The sequence below is a fragment of the Morchella sextelata genome, assembly GCF_020137385.1.
Source record: "Morchella sextelata strain SCLS chromosome Unknown scls_20, whole genome shotgun sequence".
In the NCBI taxonomy this organism is placed as follows: domain Eukaryota; kingdom Fungi; phylum Ascomycota; class Pezizomycetes; order Pezizales; family Morchellaceae; genus Morchella; species Morchella sextelata.
Genome location: NW_025408635.1, coordinates 57157 through 80077, shown reverse-complemented (window position 1 = coordinate 80077; position 22921 = coordinate 57157). Strand labels below are relative to the sequence as shown.

Here is a 22921-nt window from a genome sequence, read left to right as displayed (position 1 = left end):
CACGAAAGAAAAAATAATCAAAAGATTGCCAGTATTCGATGTTCTAGTAGTTATTTGCTCGTAGCTGGGTCTCCAGGAATAGAGAAAGAAGGAAAGTATTCATATACTATTTGTCTACAGTTACATTCTTTTTGCCAGCAATTAGAGATAATATAATGCATCCTAACAACTGGACATCAAATATATTGCCTATAAAATATCAAACTTTTCCGGTGCTTGCCCATGAAAATTGAAGTGCTCCACTATTTTTTCTATATAGAGACATTAATAGGCTGCTTCAAAAGATATAATTATGCTCTCATCTAATGGTTGAAGACAAGAGGTAATATTAGGTAGCGGGTATACCAATTTGAAGTTTGTGAGAATATCTCAAGGGGGCGAGTAGCGAGTATTCCGCAGGGTATGAAAGGGATAGCGGAGGTCGGTGTGGAAGCTTGCAATAGGAGTCCTGAGGGATTCTAGCGTCGGTAAGGGTCAACGGGACAAGGAGGCAGCGAACGATGGTCTTCCTGAGTAAAGAAGGGAGAAATAATATTGTATAGTAATAGACAGCGTAGGTACAGAGAACGTTGCGTAGTAAAAGAAAGAAAGAAAAGAGAACAAGAAATGAGAAGGGAACCACCTAATATACCCAAGGAAATCCAAGCGATGATAAATCCAAATTGACTCATACACTTACAAACCGCAGAACCCGATAGAACCTAATAGAACCTTGCTAACTAATCCAACTCCTCTTAACTCAGTGTACTAACAAATCGATCCATGAAAGAATAGCTGAAGTTTTGCCTTTGTAATTTAGAGTTGGATTCCTGGGTCAAAGATACATAGAACAGTTCTCGGTTACTTCAGAAATATTGTGGTCGGCAATATGCATTTCTTTATTTCTATGATGAAGTAATTTCTACATAATCCAGTCAGTATCTATTAATTTCTGTTGTGACGGTAGGTTATATGAAGATTTGTGTTTTCACTCGTTGCTGCTGGAAAATTGGAGGTGTTTTTGCCAAATGGGAAACAATCGATTTTCATTTTTCTGAACATTTTGAATTGCAAATATGGAATGTATTGATATGAGTATTTATTTTCTTAATAGCTTTGTGTTTTCCTTTGTGTTTGCATATTACAATATTGTGGCTGTAAAGTACAGTCCCTACCCAGATGTCTTCGTGATTCGGATAGTACAGAGTGCAACGGCAACGGCAATGCTCGTGAACAATGAACGCTCGTCGACGCTCGGCATTCAATGATCAACGATCAATAAACACTCAATAAATGAATTAAATATGTACATGTATCTTAATATTTAGTTTGCTACTCACCCACTGCAATTACTGCAGCAACTCTATCAGGCATTGATTTCCACAATCTCTCAAAGAAGTCTTCAGGAATAGTGTCCCAAACCAAAGGCAAGACTTCAGCCAACCGTTCCTTCACCCTTTTAGGACCTCCAGGAGTGTTTTTTATATTAGGATACTGACTTTGGAGGCGCTTTTTGAGCTCCACCCATACATGTTTAATAGGATTTAAATCAGGAGAATAAGGTGGATGATTTTCAACAACAATATCAACACCAGGCTCTTCAAACCATTCAGTAACAATATGAGCCTTGTGGATTGGCGCATTGTCTTGCATAAATCGAGGATTATCTACAGTATCCTTGACCCGGTTGAGGACAGGTACAAGGAGATACTGCAGCATCTGTAGATAAACGTGTTTGTTGACAGACTTGACAATTAAAGATGTGAATGTGCCGCAATTCATCCCCCAAAAGCATCCCTATACCATCAGTGATACCTCTCCACCATTCTTTTTAGGATCTATACACTCGTGCACCCATTTTTCTGGAAGAGAACGAAACACCCATAATTGATTGGGGTTATGTGACTTCTCCACACTGCACTCATCACTCCAGACAACACCTTCAAAATCATCAGCCATCCAATGTTGTCTTTCCAATGCCCAAGCTTGTCTCCTTCTTGCATCTGATGCTGTCAATGCTGGCCGCTTCTTTGCTCTCCATTTTTTGATTCCTCGCTTTCTCAATACTCTATCGACGGTGTGTAAGGAGACCTCAGGGGCATTGCCATCGCGTAATTCCCTTCTAGACATGGTTCGGGTATTACATGCAGCCCGAATCAATTGTTGTTGCTGCTCCTGATCTAATTTCTCAGGTCATCCAGGACGCGTCAGGTTCTGTATAGTGCCTCGTTCATTTACGCGGTCGAGAAAGCTTTTAATTGTTGACCATGGTCGCTGCATAATTTCTGCCACCTCAGCAACCTTCCCAGTTGTATGGTAAACAGCAATAATCCTGCCTTTTTCTAGTCGAGCTAGCTGCCTTCTAGCTGTCCTAGGTCTCTTGCTAGGCGGTAGTGGTTTCCTTGGAGTCGCGTCGGCTGGATTAAACAAGGGGGGCATGGTCACGGTTACTGGGCTGGGGATAGTGTATCAATCATGAGTAAATTCATGGGGTTTTGAGGTTGCCGCCGAGCCACCAGAATCACGAAGATATCTAGGTAGGGACTGTATGTTGAAATCGAATTTCTTCGCAATCATATCGGTCGCAATGTATAGTATAATTCTATAATTTTGCTGTCAATTCTTGTCGCATATTGGGTAAATTACCAGTGTGTAGCTTTTTTACTTCAACATGATAGCATATATAGCCGATACCATATTTGTCTTTAAAATTTTATATCGAATTGTTAGGTAGTTCTAAGTCAGAACAATATTTCTCAACACCTACAGTGGTCAATTATTACTGGTGGAACGGGAATCTCTTCTAAGAAATATAAGATAGGATAGAATAGAAGCGGCCGAGCAAGATAGACAATCAGGTTGCAGATTATTCAAAGATACTATCGCTAGAACTCAATAATCTTTAATGGCTCTGCTACTGATAAGAACTTGGCTTTTTCTTTCTACTGAAGACTGGAGAGAACAGGACTGAAGGTCGAGAATGAACCTGAGTACTTATACTCCGAAGACTTCTATTCTCTGCTCCTAACTACTTATTAAATTCCGGTGAAGCCTTTCCTTGGTCGGGGAAACAATACCACTGCTACTCCCCTTTTCTCTAAGCACCAGCAGGTGTTTCCAATACATAAGGCAACCACCCTTAGTTAAAGGCATTGTAACACCTGCAGCCTTGGTTGCCACATAACCGAGGCCTGTATGAATGAACTGCTGCTCAGATGTAAGCTTAATAATTACTGTAGAGCTTTCGCTTATTGTAGACTTCCCTGGCATAGTTCCTGTTACTATCGGTGGGCTTGCAATGCTCAAAGGATACAGAGGATCACGGGTAATCAGAGCTTCACTATGGCCAGCCTTCTAGTTACTGGTGAGGCATAGACTCGCCAGTCATTGCTCCCATGAATAGATCCCCTTCCTAGTGCCCAGAATATAGTTACTGTAATAGCTGGTAGCTAACCACGCTGCCGGTACTTGCATATCACTGTGCAACTAACTTCTAACAATAACTCTCAGCATGTAACTGGGCCCTGCGTATACTCATATACCAGACAGTTGAAATAGCTATATTTGAACTGGATGATGTTTGCCTAACTACAAATAATTTGATCGGTATTTAGAAGATGAATTTCCTGATCGGCATCAGTCTACAACAACTGAAATTGCTCAACAAAAGAACATTGTGAAGAGTAAGTCTTTTTTTTATTCATTAATCTACCTATTTAACTTTTAGAATAAATAAAAAACAAAGATTAACATATTTTAGTACTTTTATATTGTCCTTTCCCAACTTTATCTTTCCAAATTTTGAAGGGATCCGTTAAGCTCTAAGTGGGTAAAGCACACCTATCAGTACACCCCGGATACTTATCCACCTCTGTAAAATCGTAAAGCCTCATCTTTGGGTAATAATACCGGAGACAGCAAATTTCATACTTTTACGATTGGATCAGATTTTTGAGAATCGACATTTTGATAGATTGTAATAATATTGGAAAACTAAAGTCATTCAGCATTTGGAAGAGATAGATATGAATAAGAGAAAGTTTTCCCCCCCACTGTTCTTAAATTTCTTTTCCGAGCAATTTTGTATCAAAACTGGGGGTATAAGAGCGGTACAGAATGAATCAATATTCCGAGATTTAATACAGACAGAACTTTAGTTTAGCAGTATAGCTTTTAGGATTTTGGCTGATGGAAAAAATCCTACTTTCAAACTCATTAATTACAGCAGACATTTATTTTACTGTGGTTTGCAATAGCATAATGTTGTTATAGGTGTAGTGATAGTAATCCCCTTAACTATACCCCCTGCACCTATATCATGTTAGATCTGTATGAGATGGAATTCTGGATTCAGAAGCTCTACAGCTTCAGAACGGACTTGGTAGCCTGCGCGTAGACTTGAAGATGCATGTAAATCTCAGCAGTAACAGTTTATTTCAAGTTGGATTTATTGTTGTTAGCAATCAGCGTTACCTCATAAGCATAGCTATACTCTTATAGAAATTACCTATAATTGACAGTTTTGGTAGTAAGCATACTTGTGAGTCTTTTTTGAACTAAACTGAAGTCCCAATTGTAGTATACAGTTGGGAATGAAAAAGGATATTTAACATTCGGAAAGATTCTGTTCACAATGCAGGCTCAGCGATGAGTAAATTAAGTACTAATACACTAGGGGTGGGCCACCTCGCGACCGCGAGGTGTTGCAATTTTGGAAAATAGATGCATTGCGATTTAGTTACAATAATAAAAATAATATAAAATAAAAATAAAATTCTAACCCATAACAATAAACTCTTATACCCCTTTGGAACTACCCTAAATTACCCTCCACCGCCCTCAATCCCAATCTAAATCTATGAATAAGTTAGTATATCGCAAGCAACGGAAATAGAAATTATATTTACCTTGACATTTTGGTACCTCCAGCTTTATCTTTCCCTAACCGCAACCCTAACCCAAACCCTCCGTCCGCTACCAAGTATCTATATCAATATCAGTTGTTTGTTTGAGATAGAGATAGAGATGATTATTACCTACCACGTTCCCAGAAATCCCCCAATTACTATACTACTGCGCTTCACCTTGCTGGGCAGTTTGTGATCAGAATGCTATATCAATGTTAACATCATTATCTAAAGTAGATTTGAAGACCGTACCCTCTTTATAACAGCACTTCGGGGTATACGATGTTATCAGTTTGTGGCTGAATTCCTTCCACTTGCAAGACCATCAAGCCGGCCACGTCTGTCACCCTTGATAGTGCTACATATAGCTGCCCATAAGTAAATGAATCAGTGTAACGGCAGCTATGTATTTTGGCTAGGTGATAAACTGGAATGAGGAAAGGAGGTATTGTGTAGTGGAATTAGGATTTGTAATGGGGATTTCTGTTATATTCTTTTTTTGCTGTTACGTGGAGGTATTAGTCATCATTGGACTATGGTTGGATATATAAGGGGGCGTTGTCTTGCGTTTTATTTGTTTTCCTTCTTTCTTTCTTTCTTTACGCAACCTCTGTATTCTACTTGCTCGCTAAGGCTCGCAAAGAACTCCCTGACAGTTAACCTCGCTTCAAAAAACACTTCTATTTTATTCCCTTCGGTTTACCCTGGTATACCATACCAGATTGAGCCACTTTGTCCCCGATCGTACGGTCGCGTTTTGTTGTTCCAAGCGAAAGAAACACCACGAAAACTGGCTTCCAGCGAAGAATTCTCCAGCCCTGACCTCCCAAAGGGAAGGAAAAGAAACCTCTCCGAAACATCACTTTACGCCGCCAGAAGAACTGGACATTCAGTCATGTCGCAGCAAGCTTCGCTCCAATCCTTTTTCACCCAGTCTTCCCAACAAGGGACAGCCCCCTCGCAGAACAGGAATACTCAGGTTCCCGACCCAACCCCATCCGGAGCTCAGGAACAGGAATTCTCCTCGACCTTTGCAACAGAATCCGACTACAACGACCCCTACCAGCCGAGAGTTGACTACCTCTACCCGAGCATTGTCCCCCAGGACACCCACACCCAGACAGACCTGAACTACATCACTTGGGCCATTAGACATGCCACCAGCCGAATCTGCCCACCTACTGACAGGATTGAAATCCTCGAAGAGCAAACGACCACACTCCGGAGAACAGTGGATACACTGAGGCACCAAATCGAGGCGCAGACAACTATGATCACCAGCATGCATTCGGCGATCCATCTTCTCCTCAACAAACAACCACAACCGCAGCAACCGCAACAACTACAACAAAACCAACAACAGCAACAACAGCAACAACAGCGAAAACAACAACCGCAAGGACAGAGAATGCCCCCTCCAGCGGTCCCCCAAACAGTCCCCCAAGCAGCGCCCCAGGCAGCTCCTCAGGCCCCCCCACCTGCACCCCCCCAACAAGCCCCACCCCGTGGATGGAAAGCAGGCACCTGGGCCGCCGTGGCCTCGGCGCCCGGTCCTGCTCAAGGAAACTTCCAGGTCATCGAGAGGAAAAAGAAGTCCGCAAAGCCAAAAGCGGATCCCCTCTTCAAACCAGAGTACACCAAAATCAACAGGGAGATCATTGTTGAAACCACTGCCCCATCCGACGTTAACCCCTCCGAGATCAGAACCCTCATCAATGCAAGAATCCAAGACGAATCCTGCCATTTTATCTCAGCAAGAAGGACACCCAAGGACAACTTCATCCTGGAAACAAAATTCGTCACCCCTGCAACAAAGGCAATGGAATATGCCAAAGAAATTGAGGAGGCCCTCCTCACCCTACAGGTACCGGTCGCTGTCATCCGCGCAAACTCTAAATGGTCAAAGTTCCTCCTCCATGGAATCCCCACAACAGCCGGGGAAGGCATTGAGGCGGGACAATTGGTAGCATCAGAAATCAGAAGCAACTATGGAGAGAACTTCCAACTTGCCCAGGTTCCCCGCTGGATCTCCAGAGCAGAGACTCGAATGGAGAAAACCCACTCCTCAATGGTCATCGCGCTCCCAGGACAAATCACAATGGAAACACTAGGAGTCAAATTCCTATCCCTCTTCAACCGAAACTGCCACCTCGAGGCGTTCCTCCCGACCTTTCCAGACACCCAGTGTGCGAAGTGCCTTGAATACGGCCACCGTCAGGAGAAATGCAAGAACAGTGGGAAATGCGGCCATTGCGCCGGAGATCACCTCACCAGCTTCCACCCATGCAATGAATACCAGGGAGGATATAAATGCACCCACACCCCAATCAGATGTCTGAACTGCAAAGGAGCTCATAAGGCCTCCGACCCAGCATGCCCCGAAAAAGTCAAACGCCGATTCCTCAACAAAGGAAAGGAAAACGCCACACCCGCCCAAGACCCACCTGCCGCACCCGCCCAAGAGTTACTCCCAATAGTCCAAGGACCAGCCACCGCCCCGGTCGGAGCCACACCCGTTCCCGAAGATGACCAACACATGACGAATAATGCCTAGGCCTCGAACAACCGCGCTCGCACACCAACTTAACTGTGCACGGAGCGAACTAATCACCAAGGTGGCGGTGGAAGAAGTGGAAACAGACTCGAGCATTTATTTCCTACTATTACAAGAACCATGGACCTCAACAGAGGGATATCCACCAGAATCAAATCTCTTTTATCTTTTTACAGCCAGCAACACCAATACAAAATGTGCAATATACGTCCGTAAACACGCCAACCTTAAACCAAAACACCACTACACACACGATAATTTCATAGTATCGATTACGGTGGAAATCCAGAACAAGAAAACCCAAATCCTAAACATATACTCCCCAGGTCGAAGTGGCCCCTTCGGCCCAAATAGCAAAAACAATCCAAACCCTCGACAATTGCCTAGTAATGGGAGATTTCAACTGCCACCATCAAATGTGGTACAGAGTAACCTCACATGAATATAGGAACAACATTCGAGCAGACCGTGTCAACGGCGCTCGGCTAAAGCAATGGATAACCCGACAGAAACTGAGCCTCCTGAATGAACCAGGAGTCTACACGCACTTCCCTAGAGACAGAGGGAAAAGGCCCACAATCATCGACCTTGCATTTGTAAAAGGCCCAACACTTGACCACAACCTACGATGGAGCACTGAACCCTATGGAGCGGGCTCAGACCATGGGAGAACCTCTGTCCATCTACACTTGGAAAAACCACCCTTTGTACCAAGACGAATGTGGCAACAAACAGACTGGAAGCTATTGGACAACCACATATCAAATCTTTCCCTCCCTGCAGAAGCATGGGAAACCAAGGAACACACGGAACAAACGGTCGAATTCTTCCTAGAACTGGTCAAGTCAACAATCAATATTGTAACGCCACTCTCGAAGGAGGGGGTAAGAGCCAACTCCTGGTGGTCGGATGAAATGAAACAGATGAAGGCAAGGGTAAACTCGGCAGAGAGGAAGGCGAGAAATACGAGGAAACCCAACCACGTGGAGGAGCACCGGAAGGTATGCAGAGAATGGACAGTCATGATCCGGAAGGCAAAAGCGGACCAGCGGGAAAAGACGTTGAATGAAGCGAAGGGTAGTGAGGTCTGGAGGATCCTAAATGCAGGAAGGAGAAGAGACACAATCATACCAACCATACAAGGTGAAGAAACGTTTGCAGGGAAGTGTCAAGCCCTAAGAGCCCAACTCTTCCACTCAAAACGGACGTCCCCTGACCATCCCCCCCTAAACATCAGACCCCCCTCTTTTGACCTAAGCAACACTTTCGACATAGTCACTCCCGAAGAACTTAAGAAAGCAATCGACTCCTGCCCAATGCACTTGGCGACCGGCCCGGATGGCATCCCCTATACCTTTATCAGAGCAATAGTCAAAGCGAACACAACTCTAATCCAAGACATGTTCTCCGCTATGCTTCGGCACGGAGTACATCCAGCGGAATGGAAAGTTGCAAAGTGCATCCCGATCCCGAAACCCGGCAAGGCAAACTATCATGAAGCAAAAGCCTACCGGCCCATCTCCCTTCTACAATGCTTCAGCAAGATCCTGGAGAAAATAGTGGCTCAAAGACTCTGCACCGCTGGAGAAATCCTAGGCACACTCACAGCAAATCAATTTGGAGGAAGACCAACCATCTCAGCAATCGACGCCCTTTTAAGAACCCTAACACCAGTACAACAAAACCTACTCCTGAAGAACAGCACCGGCGTCGCCCGGAGAGACAGACCAGCGATCTTAACCAACGATATTCAGGGAGCATTCAACTGTGTCGACCACCTACTCCTCGCAGAAATCATTCACCAGCAAAAATTCCCCACCTACCTTACGGAATGGTGCAAGGAATTCAACACCGGCAGGAAACTACAGTTCCAATTTAACCATGAACTAGAAGAACCATGGCCCTATGAATCCGGAGTCCCGCAAGGTAGTATCACGGGGACTATAGGCGATAGGCTGTGGTGCCAAGGAATACAACCTCGGTAGTGACGTAGACATGGACGTAGACGTAAAGGTATGCTTTAACTATGGACTATGGGGTGGCTCTACCTGGTATGATAAACCGGTTGGAGCCCTATGACGTAGTACAGACAAAGAATAGTATTCGTAGAATAAATACAGAGGTTGCGTAAAGAAGAAAGGAAAGAAAAGAAAACAGAAGAAAGCCAAAGCAACGCCCCTTTATATATCCAAACCTCAACCCACGATGACTCATCTTCTCGCGTAACAGAAACAGAAAGAATCATAATAGAAACTTCGCTTAACAATTCCCACACACCCTGCACAATCCTTCCTTTACATACTCCGACACTTCGCATAACCGAAACATATGGCTGCCGTTACAGGTAGCCCCATGTCCCCGGTACTATTTATGATCTATGCCGGAGTAATCCTGGACCCAACAAACAACCCGAAAGAGATGGACACAACATACATCGATGATGATGCGCTGGTGCAAATATCAAAAACACCAGGCTTCATAATCAAAAGAATGGAGGAACGAATGAGAGAAAGTCTAATAAAAGCCGCCCCACTCCAAATCAAATACGACCCGGATAAATCCGACCTGATTTTCTTCCGGCCCACTACATCATCTATACAACAACCACGACTTCCGGTCAAAATCGATAACACCGCTATATACCCCAAAGAAAGGCTGAAATACGTAGGAGTCTGGATAGATCCGACCCTCTCCTTCCGGCCCCATATCGAAGCAGCGATCGCAAAAGGCCTGAAAGCCCTCCACCAGATCCGAAACACTGCCCGCCTGCCAGGCATAACAGTTAAGACAATCCATCACCTAGTAACACAAGGCTTCCTTCCAAGTCTGCTCTACGGATCCAAGGCTTGGTGGACTGGCGCAGACCACATCATTAGATCCCTCGAACCACTATACAATGAAGCTGCCCAGGTCATCACAGGCCTACCTCGATGGACCAAGAGAGCTAAACTCCTCCGAGAAGCAGGACTACCCCCCCTTGAACACCTCCTGACATATCGCTCAAGAAAGTATGGAACTAAAATACTCTGCACCGATGCAACCCACCCCAACAATGAATCCCTGATCGAGCTCCTCCCATACAGAGAAGCAAATATCAAAGGGACAGGCCTACACCGAATCGCCTCCCTCCTACTTCCATGTCAAACCCCCGGAAATGCGAGAGACAAGTGGAACCAAAATAAACTACTACACTACCACCTGTTGGAAGAATGGAATACGCAACCAATACCGAACTACCACCACCGGGGGGAATTCCGCCCCCCCCCCCTAAGATTGCGAAACTCACTCTTACGGAAGCAAAAAAAGTTTTTCGAATCCGGTGCCAAACACCCGAATCGACAAACACGCAGTACATACAGATCCTGAACCATGCCAGTGTGGTATGGAAAACTCAGCGAAACATATACTTATGGAATGCCCAGCGTGGGCTCGAATCCGCGCCCCTCTGATAGAGAAGATCCCCGGAGCGATGACCTGGGAAAACTGGATGTTTACAAACTTGAGAACGGACCTCATCCTACAATTTGCAAAAAATTCTCAACTCTCGAAATGGTACGAGTCGGCGGAGGCGGAGGCGGACCTGGAAGAGGGGATGGAAGAAAATGATTAGGGACGGGATTAGGAAGGGCAGTTTCCTTTTACCTTTTAATTTCGGTTTTATTTTTTGTTTTGATGGATCCAGCGCCCGAGTTCGCTGAGATATGTTATTTCTCCTTGTCGTTGGGTTGTTCTGGTTGAGTGTCGTTGCGGAATTTCCTTGCTATTATTTGTGTCCGTTCGTGTTCGCTTTTTGTTCCTGTTTGTTCGCGTTTGTTGATTTTCTTTTCTTTTCCTTTCTCTTTTGTTCGGTTTATGTTTTAGGCGGTTGGTTCGGCGTGCGATAAGTCTTGTACTTCAAAGCAATATAAGTTTCTTCTTCTTCTTCTGTATTCTACTCGCTCGCTTCTGGCTCGCGATAGGATTTCTTTCCCCCCGAGATGGAGTTATTCTGATTCTCGAATTGCTTCGGACCCTGAACTTCCCTCGCTCGACACCCCCCTTCTTTGTACGTTCGGTGCCCTCACGGGACGCGTCCACCGTTCACCCCTCGCCAAACCAGTGGCTACTCTTGAAAGCCGCCTTCGCCCCTCCTTACTTTCACTCATCGCACGAGTGATCCCACACGTCGGGTACGTACACTGTCAGTAATCTCTAGTCAGCGAGAACCTACTGCCAAAGCGCTCGACAGCCCGCGAAGTTAGCGACCTGTTGGTCGCGAAACTATCGTCAAATTTTTTACCCGAGGTCCCGTGACCTTACCCCTCCCTATCGGCCTTAACCAGGCAACCCATTCTTAACCGAGGTGGCCCGCTCCCCTCACCCCAACCCAACCGGTCTCCGAGATCACCCCTCAACACAATACGGTCGGCACTTTCGATTGCGACCCCCATACATACTGAGCCTCCGGCTCACCCCCCCTTTTTGCATGTCCCCTCCAGAGGACACCACTTCAACTACGACTCGGGCACAGTCTTTAGCCGTTGCTCCAGGGACCGACGACCCCACCTATTCTTACCTGACCTATCGGTCACCACTCCTTAATTCCTCGCTGCCTGACAACCAGATGCCCGAGGACCCATACTCGATCCACCCCCCGTCACTTTCACACCTGGCGCTGTTGCGGTTGGCCTTTCCTGCCTTCGTGCGCATGGTTTCCCAGTCCTGTTAAGGTTCGTCCACAGATATGACACCGGGAACGTTGGTAATGATACCGTTTCGGTTGAACACCATGTATAGGATTGCGCTCGCTAATGTAGTTGACGGAGAAGTTTGGGGTTCACTCTTACTACGGGGTGGTTTCTTTGTTGTCGCTTAGATTCTGCTTACCTGTACCACTTGTTATTCGCGCCCTCTTCGTGCGCTGTTTCTCCTTTTTATGTACGTAGTTCTCGTAGCTGCGGTAGTTAGTTTTTGCACTTCGTTTTTGCTTTCGGGTTAGTCGGTGGAGGTTGTAGTCGGGTAGTTAGGTGTGCGATAAGCTTCGGCTTCTATGCAATATAACATTCTCTCTCTCTCTCTGTATTCTACTCCACGAATATTACTTCTGTTCTACTCCACGAATATTACTTCTGTTCTACGCTACGTCATAGGGCTCATCTTGGATCTCCGATCAGGATTGAACCACCCCATAGTCCATAGTCACAAACATCTTCTACTACATTCTCGCCTCGGTTGTATTCCTTGACACTATAGTCTCTCGTCCATAGACCCACGTTATAATCAGACCGCAAGTCAACCCGAACGACATCTAACGATTGACCTTGCGATTTATTAACGGTCACCGCAAAGCAAAGTCGAATGGGTAACTGCCTTCTTATTATGATGAAAGGTAGGTCACCCTCAGCGGAGGATAGCTGGATGCGTGGAATAACCTTTGGCTCGCCATCAAACTCACCATCCAGAATCTTAGCTTCGATGCACCGTCTACCAAGTCTTGTCACCGTCATACGGGTTCCATTACAGAGACCCTGCTTTGGATATAGATTATAGAGTAGAATGATTGGTGCCCCCACCTTTAGTTTGAGAATAGACAGTGGGAGTCCAGAAGGATTTAGACTCTGCAGGTATTCTGGAGGTAGCAAGTTCGTGTTCTCGTCTGAATTTCCGCTGTCAACTGTATCAGCTGAATAGCAGGTGTGCATTTCACCTTGAATTTCTTGTAGAACTCTATCATTGAACTCAGCGACCGTATCATTTCTCATCGCCAGAATTGCATGGTTTGAAAATGCAGCGTAATTTATAGGTGCCGATTCTATTATGTGCCGTGGAAATACATGCGCATAAAGGTCCTCCAGTGTTCTACAGCTCTGGATGAATGGCGGTAAAGTGATTCTACCATACTACTGAGCATTGTGCATCATCCCACCAAGACAAGCCGCAAACTCCCTATTAAGTACACTATTACGGACCCGCATATTTATCTTGAACCTTAGGATTTTGAAGTACTGCCATAAAAACGACCGTTGGAGGCAGGCCTGCACTATCTGAGCCCGATTACCGCACTGCACGACCGGTAAGATTTGTGCAAAATCCCCCTCGAGTACGATTGGAATATTGCCAAACAGGGAATCATCACTAACACCACAAATGTCATTCAGAGTGCGATTAACAGCCTCAAAGCAGTACTTATTCTGCATAGGTACCTCATCCCAAATGATCAGAGCAGTTTTTGCTATTAAACCGGCCAAGAGACTGCCCCGTTTTATGTCACAGGTTGAGGTCTCATGGATTGCAATAGGAATTTTAAACCTTGAATGCGATATCCTGCCTCCAGGGAGCAACTGTGCTGCGATACCCGATGAAGCAATACAGAGAACAATCTTACCCTGGGCGGGAAATAGTTGCAGATAACATTATAGAGAAATGTTTTTCCAGTACCCGTAGGTCCTTGTATAAAGAATAGAGCTGGTGCAGGTTCCTCAGTATTGTGTGTGATAGTGTTGAAGCACTGAAGCTGATCAGGATTGAGCTGGGGAACTCTCAACTGTAGCATTGTGGCTTCCGCGTCCATGTCATATCGAAGTTCTGATGCAACCATCTCGTTCTCACCCATTCGATTCCAATCCACCGTATGTAGGGGCAACCCAAAGTCAGATAGAGTTCTATTGGTGTCAGCAAGAATTTGTGATATCAGGTAAAGTCTATAGTCCAGATATGCATCAGGCAATTCGGGGGGTACAATCAGCCCTGCGTTCCTCTCCAAAGCACGGGGCAAGCCATCACAGATGTTTGTTTTGAATTTATCTCATAATGCCAAAGGGTCAGTCACGTTACCGAAGAGTAAGGCAGTAGCAAAGAGTGTACGGAGGGAATATCCACTTGAGAATAGGCTCGCTTCGGTAAAGCATTGCACCCACTCCTGATCATCCTCAAGCAAACCAAGGGCAATACATGTAGCTTTGAATGTAGGATGCAGTATGCCTTCTACGGTTCTAAGATGCTCAAAAGATCTTGCGCCAGGGATAACAGTTAGTAGCAAACGCATGAAATATTTCTCCCCCATCATAGGGTTGCAATGCCATATACGTCCAATTGCGACACCCTGTTTCGTGAGTGCCTACTTCCGCGATCTAGCGTCAAAGGTAAAGTGCACAGGGAAATCTTGATAGAGATACTGTACACCAACCTCGTGCTCTGTATTATACTCAAAATACGCCATCAATATCGTTCTCGCACTTTGCATTCTCTGTATCAACTCTTCCCGGTCAGCTTCATTACTATAATAAACCGTTTGCTCCCCCGGTAAGTGAACAGCCAAGTGAATAACTGATGGGTACTCTTCATGTATTCCGTATTCGAACAAACGCTATACAACCTCAGTAGGTCCTATGTAACGTCCTTGGAGGTATCGTTTAATTTCATCTGAATCACCCCCTACCTGGAGTATTGTTCGATCTGAGCCCTTATATATATACTTGTGTATATACTTTATTGCATGGATTGAACCACAGACTTCTACATTAATATGGGCTTTATAGGGTTTAGACAAATATGGATCATATGGTACCACCCATCTATTATCCATTGTGTACTGATTATGTAACCCCGATCCCCTCAGTGTTACTGTCCATGTCCTACCATCATTACGCCTTCTGTACAGGGGATAGTACCCATCCTCCTGTACAACTGTCTCAGCTTGATAGGCATTAGGGTACTGTTTGGAACATGTTGTCAGACCGCCATTTTCCCTAGAAGCCATGCAGCATGATCGTATATTGCCTCTCTACATGGACCGTGCACCATGCAGCTTTTGATGATTTCAGTAAGCTCCCCAGTAGGATCAGTTGCAGGGTCTGGCAACTCTGCACACACAATCTCATCCATTTTCTCCCCGGTCAGAAAACGATCATCGGGATGAAGAAAGACCAGTAGATGCATATGTGGCAGCCCTCTCTTCTGGTATTCTATGGTCCAGATAGAGCCAAGATAGCGACCGAAGATATGTTTACGCTTTATTTCTTGGAGGAGTTGTTGTTGCTTAAGATGAAATACCCTCGCAACCAATTCTGGCCTATCAACCACAGTTTGTCCCGGTAGTAACTCCACAGTAATCTCTTCCCACTTCGTATTCGCTGTAAAAGTAACAAATAGTGAGGGACGCCCCAAATGACGAACTATAGCCATAGAATCCTGGAACAACTGCAGCATGTACCGGTCTCCACCTGTATAGCTTCGTGGTAGGATGATACGTTTCCCGGTTTGCTCCGGGTTGAAGTCCTCTTGCCGTATATTATCCGCCAGTCTCTTATACAGATCAGCCCGAATATTTGCCTGATTCAATCGAAGCCAATTCAATTTATTCTGATCACATACAGCCCAAGCATCAACCAAATACTGCTGAAATAGGCGTTGCGATAGGAACAAAGTCATGGGTTCAGTGGTCCTTGTATGTATTCGATACCTATATGGCATTGGTAATCAAAACGTCAGCCATATCAACAAGTATTTCTGCCAAAGGGTATTGTAACATACCGATAAAACTCACGCTGTTGCAACCTCAAATTCTTCCTTCTGTTCAGCTCATCTCGCAATCGCAACCCCCAGTGCCAACCACGTTCTCCGATAGGGAATAGTAGAACATAATGCAATGGCATATACGCGGCATGGTTAGGATCAATGACACTAAACAGCCTGTTGGCATCTGGATTCCTGTGAGCCAGAACAATATCCCTGAATCCTGCTTCACCGTATTCGTCTGGGATAATCGCAGCAACTTCATTGCTGGTAGGCAAATTGTGTCGACATTTATCCGCCCCACTCTCCATTATCAACCATAGCTGAGGGTTGAGTAGTACGCGTACATCACCATTTTCCGGAGATGCATCGTCCAACCGTTCCTTTGGAGTCTTGTATAAAGGAATGAAAGGATTGACAGTATTTAGTTCATTTGTCAACCATTGTAAGACAGCAAGATCTAGGTTGGGATGCCTTTGTTGTCTCAGCTGGGCTGCATAGAATGGGTCATAGAAATACAATTGAGCAAAAGTGGGAGCATCGTTTGCTTCCGCAGTCAACGGCCCTTGAAGATGATACAGCTCACCATGGATTTGAAAGCATGTAACACCCCCACCTTGTACAGAAATGCGTTCATCAGAGTTGTATTTAACAGAAGTGAAGGTTAACGCTGAATTGTACTCCCTTATCCGAGTGCGGAACTGCTTGCCTACAGTATCGGTTGATTCGAGTAAATATTTGAGATAGTCGGGGACTTGTTCTAAGGCCGGCAACTCAACGTCACCTTTCTTACAACAGTTTTCGAATCGTGGTGACCCAATTGAATTGCCATTTACACGCTTGTTGATCCAATGCAAAGCATCGCATGAAAGACAAACCACTGTCATTCTTCTGACCTCTAACTCCCTCCAACGGGAATGCGAAGATTGAAATGCTAAAGGCTTTATGATACGCTCCAGACGATTCATCGGCTATTAAAGTATCTTTCGAACTGGGACAAAAAAATATTTATTAAACAGAGTCAATGACTTGGACTTACCTCTTCATTATCTGCATTTTGAATTCGTCTGACTTCTGCTCTCCGTCGTTCTCGTGCCCGTGATTGTAACTATAAGACAGAAAAGCTTTAGTGAGGGGGACAAATCGATCAAGGATTTCAATACCTACCACGCATGCTTGGCAAGATTTACGGGGCCGGCCATGTCTATCAAGATCATATTCAGCCCTCAGTTTTCCCCGTTTGCAACTTGTGCATTTAATTGTAAACATGATTTTGAACAAATTCTTATTGTATCTGTGGGTGTGTATGTGTATGCGTAATATTGTAGAGGATTTTGTATGATCTATATCAAATAATAATCAGATTTGAACCGGAACCAAGAGTCGGGATTGGGATATACAAATTATCGATTATGGCTGATACGGATAGAGTTGGGTGAGAACAATATGCGAATATAATCAACCAAAAGTAACAGTAGAACTGTTACAAAAATTTGTGTTTTTTGTCAGAGAGCAGAATATTTAATCAAATATATTTTTTTAGCTTGAGAGGATGGTCTATCATTCAGTAGATTTTTTTTTTGTTGTCATCCAGCTCTCATAGACCCACCGGTGCAAAATAGGAGGGCTCCGGCGGTTTGACGTACCTGGGGTTATTTTCGGGATCGAAAACGTACTTTTTTTGGTGAGTTTCCGCAACTCCGCAACCGGGCATACAGCACTCGCACCGTGCAAGCAATGGGCGCAACACCTCAAATTCAGAGCGCGCTCAAGCGAAGCAGGATAACTGCACCAAATCAGGCAGGGTAACTGCACCAAATCAGGCAGGGTAACTGCACTGAATTTGATGCGTCGTGCTTACTAAATACCCTGTCACTCTCGACCAATCAGACTGCAAAAACCTCGGAAAATCATTATTCTAGTACATAGTAGATGATCAACCTCGATTGAGCTAATGGTTGACTCTATAATAGTTTCAGATACAACCACAATTGTCAATAGAGGTTAATGAACTATAGTGCCGATAGAATAGAAGTATAAATGAATATTTACAACGATACATGTACTCGTACTTCTTCTCTTTCTCTTTCCTACCTATTCACTTGTTTCTCTTATTCTCAACCCTTGTTTCAGCTTGAGTTCTTTGTTATTACTCAATTCTTACCGGTATTTTGAATCTAATTTCTGCTTGTAACTTTTCTTTTGCTGGTCCTGAATACAAACCAGTATGACTCAGTATATTATATCAAGAGAAATCGTGCTCTTGTTATCGCCTCAATAATTGTCCTCACGCTCAACCTCATATCTCACAATAACAGTTATGCTCCTTAGTTGCCTCAATCCGCTCCACTTATGTAAATCTTTATTTAATCCTGATATTGACTCTCCACCCCCTGTAATGGATATGTTTAAATCATTCTAAAAAGTAGAATTTATAACTTATCATTCATATATCTTTCTATTAGCTAAACAGTGAAATAAAACCTATGTTAATCAGAGGAATATTAATCAAGTTAGAAGAAATCATTAATGGGGAATATAATATTAATATTACGTTTGAAGATAGACTCGATATCTACAACCAGTTCTACAAAAATTTGGTATTCAAACCACAAAGTGTACTTAAATAGAGCTAGTTCTTCAAACGCAAATTCGGTACTCATAGCAGGGAGACAGTACTGGAAAATAAAAGAAATATGCAGTCTTATTTCAAGGAGGCGAGTAGCGAGTATTCCGCAGGGTACGAAGGGGATAGCAGAGGTCGGTGTAGGAACTCGCAATAGGGATCCTAAGGGACTATAGCGTCTGTAAGGGTCAACGGAACAAGGGGCAGTGAAGCGGTGGTCTTCTCGAGTAAAGAAGAGGAAGATAGTATTGTATAGTAATAGACAGCGTAGATACAGAAGACGTTGCGTAGTAAAAGAAAGAAAAGAAGAAGAACAAGAAACGAAAGCAAAACCTCCTTAATATACCCAAGGAAATCCTAGCGATGAAAAATCCAAAGTGACTCACACGCTTACGACCCACAGAACCCGATAGAACCAAATAGAATCTTTCTGACTAATCCAACTCCTCGTATTCCAGTATATTCACTAGTCGATCCATGAAAATGGAAGACGGGGTGCACTTTCATACTTCTAGATAGGTCGATTCGGTACGCATATGGCGATATGATTTCTTTGACGGGGAATGGTCCCAGTTTCTTCCAGTCCAACTTCCGAGAGTTACGGGTGGTTCGGATGTTTTTTGCTGAAAGAAACACCATATTGCCGATATTGTACCCCGGAGCCGGCGTTCGTTTGGTATTAACGGCCTGCTCTTGTTGGTCTTGCGCCCTGCGGATATTGGAACGTAGGTGTTCGTGGAGTTCTTTCATCTTCGAGGTGAAGTCTTTAGCATTGAGGCTTGGTGGGGTCCTGTCAAGCGATTTGATCGTCACTGTAAACCGAGGGTGGAAACCATAGTTCGCGAAGAATAGTGTAGCTTTGGTGGATGTGGAGGCCTGATTGTTGGCGGATATTTCTGCCATAGGGAGCCATTTTATCCAATCATCCTGTTGATAAGAGACATACCCACGTAGATATTGTTCCATTACGGCATTCAGCCTCTCAGTTTGGCCGTCAGTTTCTGGGTGGAAGTCAGTGGACATTCTGGCTTCGATGTCGAGGTATTTACAGAGAGCCCTCCAGGACTTATCTGTGAATTGCGTACCGTGGTCGGAGGTGACATGTGTGGGTAGCCCATGGAGCTTCCATATATTTCGCAGATATAGTCAGGTGACGTCTTCGAAGTTGACGGTGGTATTACAGGGCAGGAGATTTCGTATCTTTGTTAACCGGTCAACAACTACCATAATCGCATCGTACCCTTCACTCTCCGGTAGGCCAGTGAAGAAGTCTATTGATATCTCCTGCCATAGTTGTTGGGGAATCGGTAAAGATCGAAGTACGCCGAGTTTTCCATGGGTGTTGGGTTTGCTTCGTTGACAGGTGTGGCAGTTCCAAACGTAGCGGGCAATATAATTCCGCATAAGGGGCCAGTAGTAGTCTCGCCTGATAAGTTTGAATGTTTTTTCACATCCAGGGTATCCGGCGGAGGCAGCGTCATGGTAAAGTTGGAGGATTCGGAGCTTGAGAGGGTCGTAGTCGGGTACATATATGCTGCCTCTGTAAAGCAACCGGCTTTCAACTTCGGTGCATTCGGCGAGTGATATGTCCTTTGATTGTCGTTCACCTTTGTTCCGCATATCCAGTATCTTTTGTGGAAACGGGTTAGTGCTATATCCTTCATCGAATAGTCTATTCAGCCAGGCGTTCTTTTCAGCGGGCTCATTTGAGAAAGAACCCGCCAACAAACTTAGCTTGGCTTCAAGATTCTCCTTCTTCAATACAACTTGACTCAGATGTAATTGCCTTTCATCCCCTTCTCCAAGGAGATCAGCAGATCTCCTTGTCAATGCGTCCGATTTCCTCCCTTGTTTCCCTGATTGATACTTGATGACAAAATTGAATTGTGATAGGCATTCTGCCCATCGTGCTTGTCTTCTGTTGAGTTGTTTAGTACTCATAAAGTATTCGAGGTTCTTATAATTGGATATGACGGCAATTGGGTGTGCAGCCCCTTCAAGTTCCGGTCGCCATTCTTCAAAGGATCGAATAATCGCCAGTAATTCCTTGTCGTAAATCTCTTAGTTGCATTCGGCGGGGGAGTGCTTTTTTGAGAAGTCTGCGACGGAAAGAAGGATACCATTATCATCGTATTGGGAGAGTACACCGGTAGAGACATAGTCAGATGCGTCGGTTTCCACAGTAATTTCTTTCTCCGAGTCGAAATAGGTAAGGATGGGAGCCATTGTAAAGGCCTCTTTCAGGGCGTTGAAGGCAGTTTGGGCTTCGGGTGTCCATTCAAATGATATGTCCTTACGTGTCAGTCTGGTAAGGGGGGAAGCCAGTTCCTAAAATCCGTGTATGAATCGGCGGTAAAAGTTAGCGAAACCTAGAAATGCTTGCACATCCTTAACTGTTTTGAGGACGGTCCAATTCTTCCCTGTCTCTACTTTCCTCGGGTCCATTTTAATACCGTTGGGTTCGATAATAAGGCCGAGGTAGGTGGTGCTTTGTGTATGAAATTCACATTTCTCTGGTTTCAGCAGTATTCCATTTCTTTGTAGGGCTTCCAGGACCTTTTTGACGTGTAGTTGATGTTCCTCGAATGTGTCACTGTAGATGAAAATATCGTCAAGGTAGGCTGTACAGAACATATTAAAGTAGTCACGGATACAATCATTAATGAAGTGTTGGGAGGTGGCCAGTGTATCGGTAAGGCCGAAGGGCATCACCCTATATTTGAAATGTCCGTAACGCGTACAGAAGGCTGTTTTCCATTCTTCATCCTCAGCCATTCGGATCTGATTATACCCTTGGTGAAGGTCAAGTTTGGTGTACCACTTGGCTTTGGAGAGGCGGTCGAGAGTTTCCCGGATGAGCGGCAGTGGGTAGCGGTTTTTGACAATGAGTTCGTTGAGGCCACGATAATCGACACAGAGGCGAAGTGTTCCATCGGCCTTTTTAACAAATAGAACAGGGGCACCGGCAGGTGAAGAGCTGGCCTGAATGAAGCTTCTTTGGAGCTTGTCCTGTATGTATTGCTTAAACACGATGAGCTACTCACGGGACATACCATAAAGTGTCCCAAACGGGGGCTCTTTTCCTTCCTTAAGCAGTATCTTGTGGTCATAGGGGCGGCGAGACGGCATTTTGTTAGCGAACTTCTCGTCCATTATCTCGTGAAACCTCTTGTACCGGGTTGGGACTCGGTTCCTCCAGTCTTCCTTAGGGGGCTCGTCCATGGCTTTGTCTATTTCCTCGATAGTTGTGCTGAGGATTTGGAGCTTGTCCCTTCGAGCGAAGTGGCAGAGAGCAGCGGAACTCACGAGGTGGAAACGGGGTGGTGGTGCAATCTCTCTAATGGGAACGGGTATTGTGGAGGAGTTGCACTTGCGTTTGCAGTATTCGGAGTCGAAGAGTATGCTATTGCCTTTAAACCGTAATGTGGCGTCGTGTAATTGAAGCCAAGGGATTCCGAGTACTAGTGGATATGAGCCGAGTTTGGTGACGAAAAAGGGGATAGTTTCATGGTGGGAGTCAATTGATAGCGGTAGGTAGCAGAGGTGGGTAATCTGTCTGTAGGATATGGGCCGTCCGTCGATGACCAAGAGTGCGGGGTGATTTAAGGGAGAGAAATGGAAGGTTGTTATGGCGTGCAAATGTTTCATCAATGAATGCGAACCCGGAGCAACCGGTATCAATCAATGCGTAGGTTTGAATGGATATTTTATTGTTTACAATTTTACACGAAGCAACAAAATGATCTCAATCCAATTTATCCTCCACAGACGATCCCGAGAAGCCAGAGATAGAGAAGGCAGATGAAGGAGAAACATTAGAAGGTTCTGGGCAGGGGCCATTGATCAAGCCCAGGACTACTGAAAACCTGACTCGGAGGAGGCAGGACTAGCGATCAGTGGGGCAGCGGGGTCGGGGGCATTGTGAGCGGGTACGAGGTGGGCCCCCCTCATAACCGGTTGATTACCACACGGGTAATTGGCAGAGGGGCAGTTGGCGAAGACATTGCCGAGGTTGGCTTAGTACATACAGAGATTGTTGTCCCTTCGCTATTGTTTTTCGGCGGCAGAGGTTTTACGTTGTCCATTGACAGAGGTGTATCGTTGTTCGGTGGCAGGGCGTTGAGCGGAATGGGCTTGGAGGATGGAGAGGTCCATTGGTTTCATGGATCGATTAGGGAATGTACTGGGTTACGAGGAGTTGGATTAGTTAGAAAGGTTCTATTGAGTTCTACCGGGTTCTGTTGATCGTTAATGTATGAGTCATTTGGGATTTCACATCGTTGGGGTTTCCTTGGGTATATTAGGGGGGTTCGTTCTTATTTCTCGTTCTTTTCTCTTTCTTTCTTTCCTTACGCAACGTCT

At 44.9% G+C, this 22921-nt stretch overlaps 7 protein-coding genes across 7 annotated transcripts; 3 read left to right on the top strand and 4 right to left on the bottom strand.

Annotated features, from left to right (window-relative positions):
• Window positions 1–5781: 5781 nt before the first annotated feature.
• H6S33_006268 (uncharacterized protein) lies at window positions 5782–7440 on the top strand (the record flags this gene model as incomplete). The annotated part of the gene is made up of 1 exon (XM_044837778.1): window positions 5782–7440. One exon carries the CDS (start codon window positions 5782–5784, stop codon window positions 7438–7440), a length of 1659 nt encoding a protein of 552 aa, XP_044689795.1.
• A 389-nt stretch (window positions 7441–7829) lies between these two features.
• H6S33_006267 (uncharacterized protein) lies at window positions 7830–9425 on the top strand (the record flags this gene model as incomplete). Its single annotated transcript, XM_044837767.1, has 1 exon — window positions 7830–9425. The coding sequence occupies one exon, from the start codon at window positions 7830–7832 to the stop codon at window positions 9423–9425; it is 1596 nt and encodes a 531-aa protein (XP_044689794.1).
• Window positions 9426–11905: 2480 nt separating this feature from the next.
• Window positions 11906–12148, top strand: H6S33_006266 (uncharacterized protein; the record flags this gene model as incomplete). The annotated part of the gene is made up of 1 exon (XM_044837756.1): window positions 11906–12148. One exon carries the CDS (start codon window positions 11906–11908, stop codon window positions 12146–12148), a length of 243 nt encoding a protein of 80 aa, XP_044689793.1.
• Window positions 12149–12572: 424 nt separating this feature from the next.
• On the bottom strand, window positions 12573–13181 carry H6S33_006265 (uncharacterized protein; the record flags this gene model as incomplete). Its single annotated transcript, XM_044837745.1, has 1 exon — window positions 12573–13181. One exon carries the CDS (start codon window positions 13179–13181, stop codon window positions 12573–12575), a length of 609 nt encoding a protein of 202 aa, XP_044689792.1.
• Window positions 13182–13722: 541 nt separating this feature from the next.
• H6S33_006264 (uncharacterized protein) lies at window positions 13723–16901 on the bottom strand (the record flags this gene model as incomplete). Its single annotated transcript, XM_044837734.1, has 6 exons — window positions 13723–13743; window positions 13805–14081; window positions 15090–15133; window positions 15220–15723; window positions 15793–15880; window positions 15952–16901. The coding sequence occupies 6 exons, from the start codon at window positions 16899–16901 to the stop codon at window positions 13723–13725; spliced, it is 1884 nt and encodes a 627-aa protein (XP_044689791.1).
• A 2048-nt stretch (window positions 16902–18949) lies between these two features.
• H6S33_006263 (uncharacterized protein) lies at window positions 18950–19582 on the bottom strand (the record flags this gene model as incomplete). The annotated part of the gene is made up of 1 exon (XM_044837723.1): window positions 18950–19582. One exon carries the CDS (start codon window positions 19580–19582, stop codon window positions 18950–18952), a length of 633 nt encoding a protein of 210 aa, XP_044689790.1.
• Window positions 19583–19705: 123 nt separating this feature from the next.
• H6S33_006262 (uncharacterized protein) lies at window positions 19706–22207 on the bottom strand (the record flags this gene model as incomplete). The annotated part of the gene is made up of 4 exons (XM_044837712.1): window positions 19706–20619; window positions 20680–20887; window positions 20945–21536; window positions 21600–22207. The coding sequence occupies 4 exons, from the start codon at window positions 22205–22207 to the stop codon at window positions 19706–19708; spliced, it is 2322 nt and encodes a 773-aa protein (XP_044689789.1).
• Window positions 22208–22921: the final 714 nt, after the last annotated feature.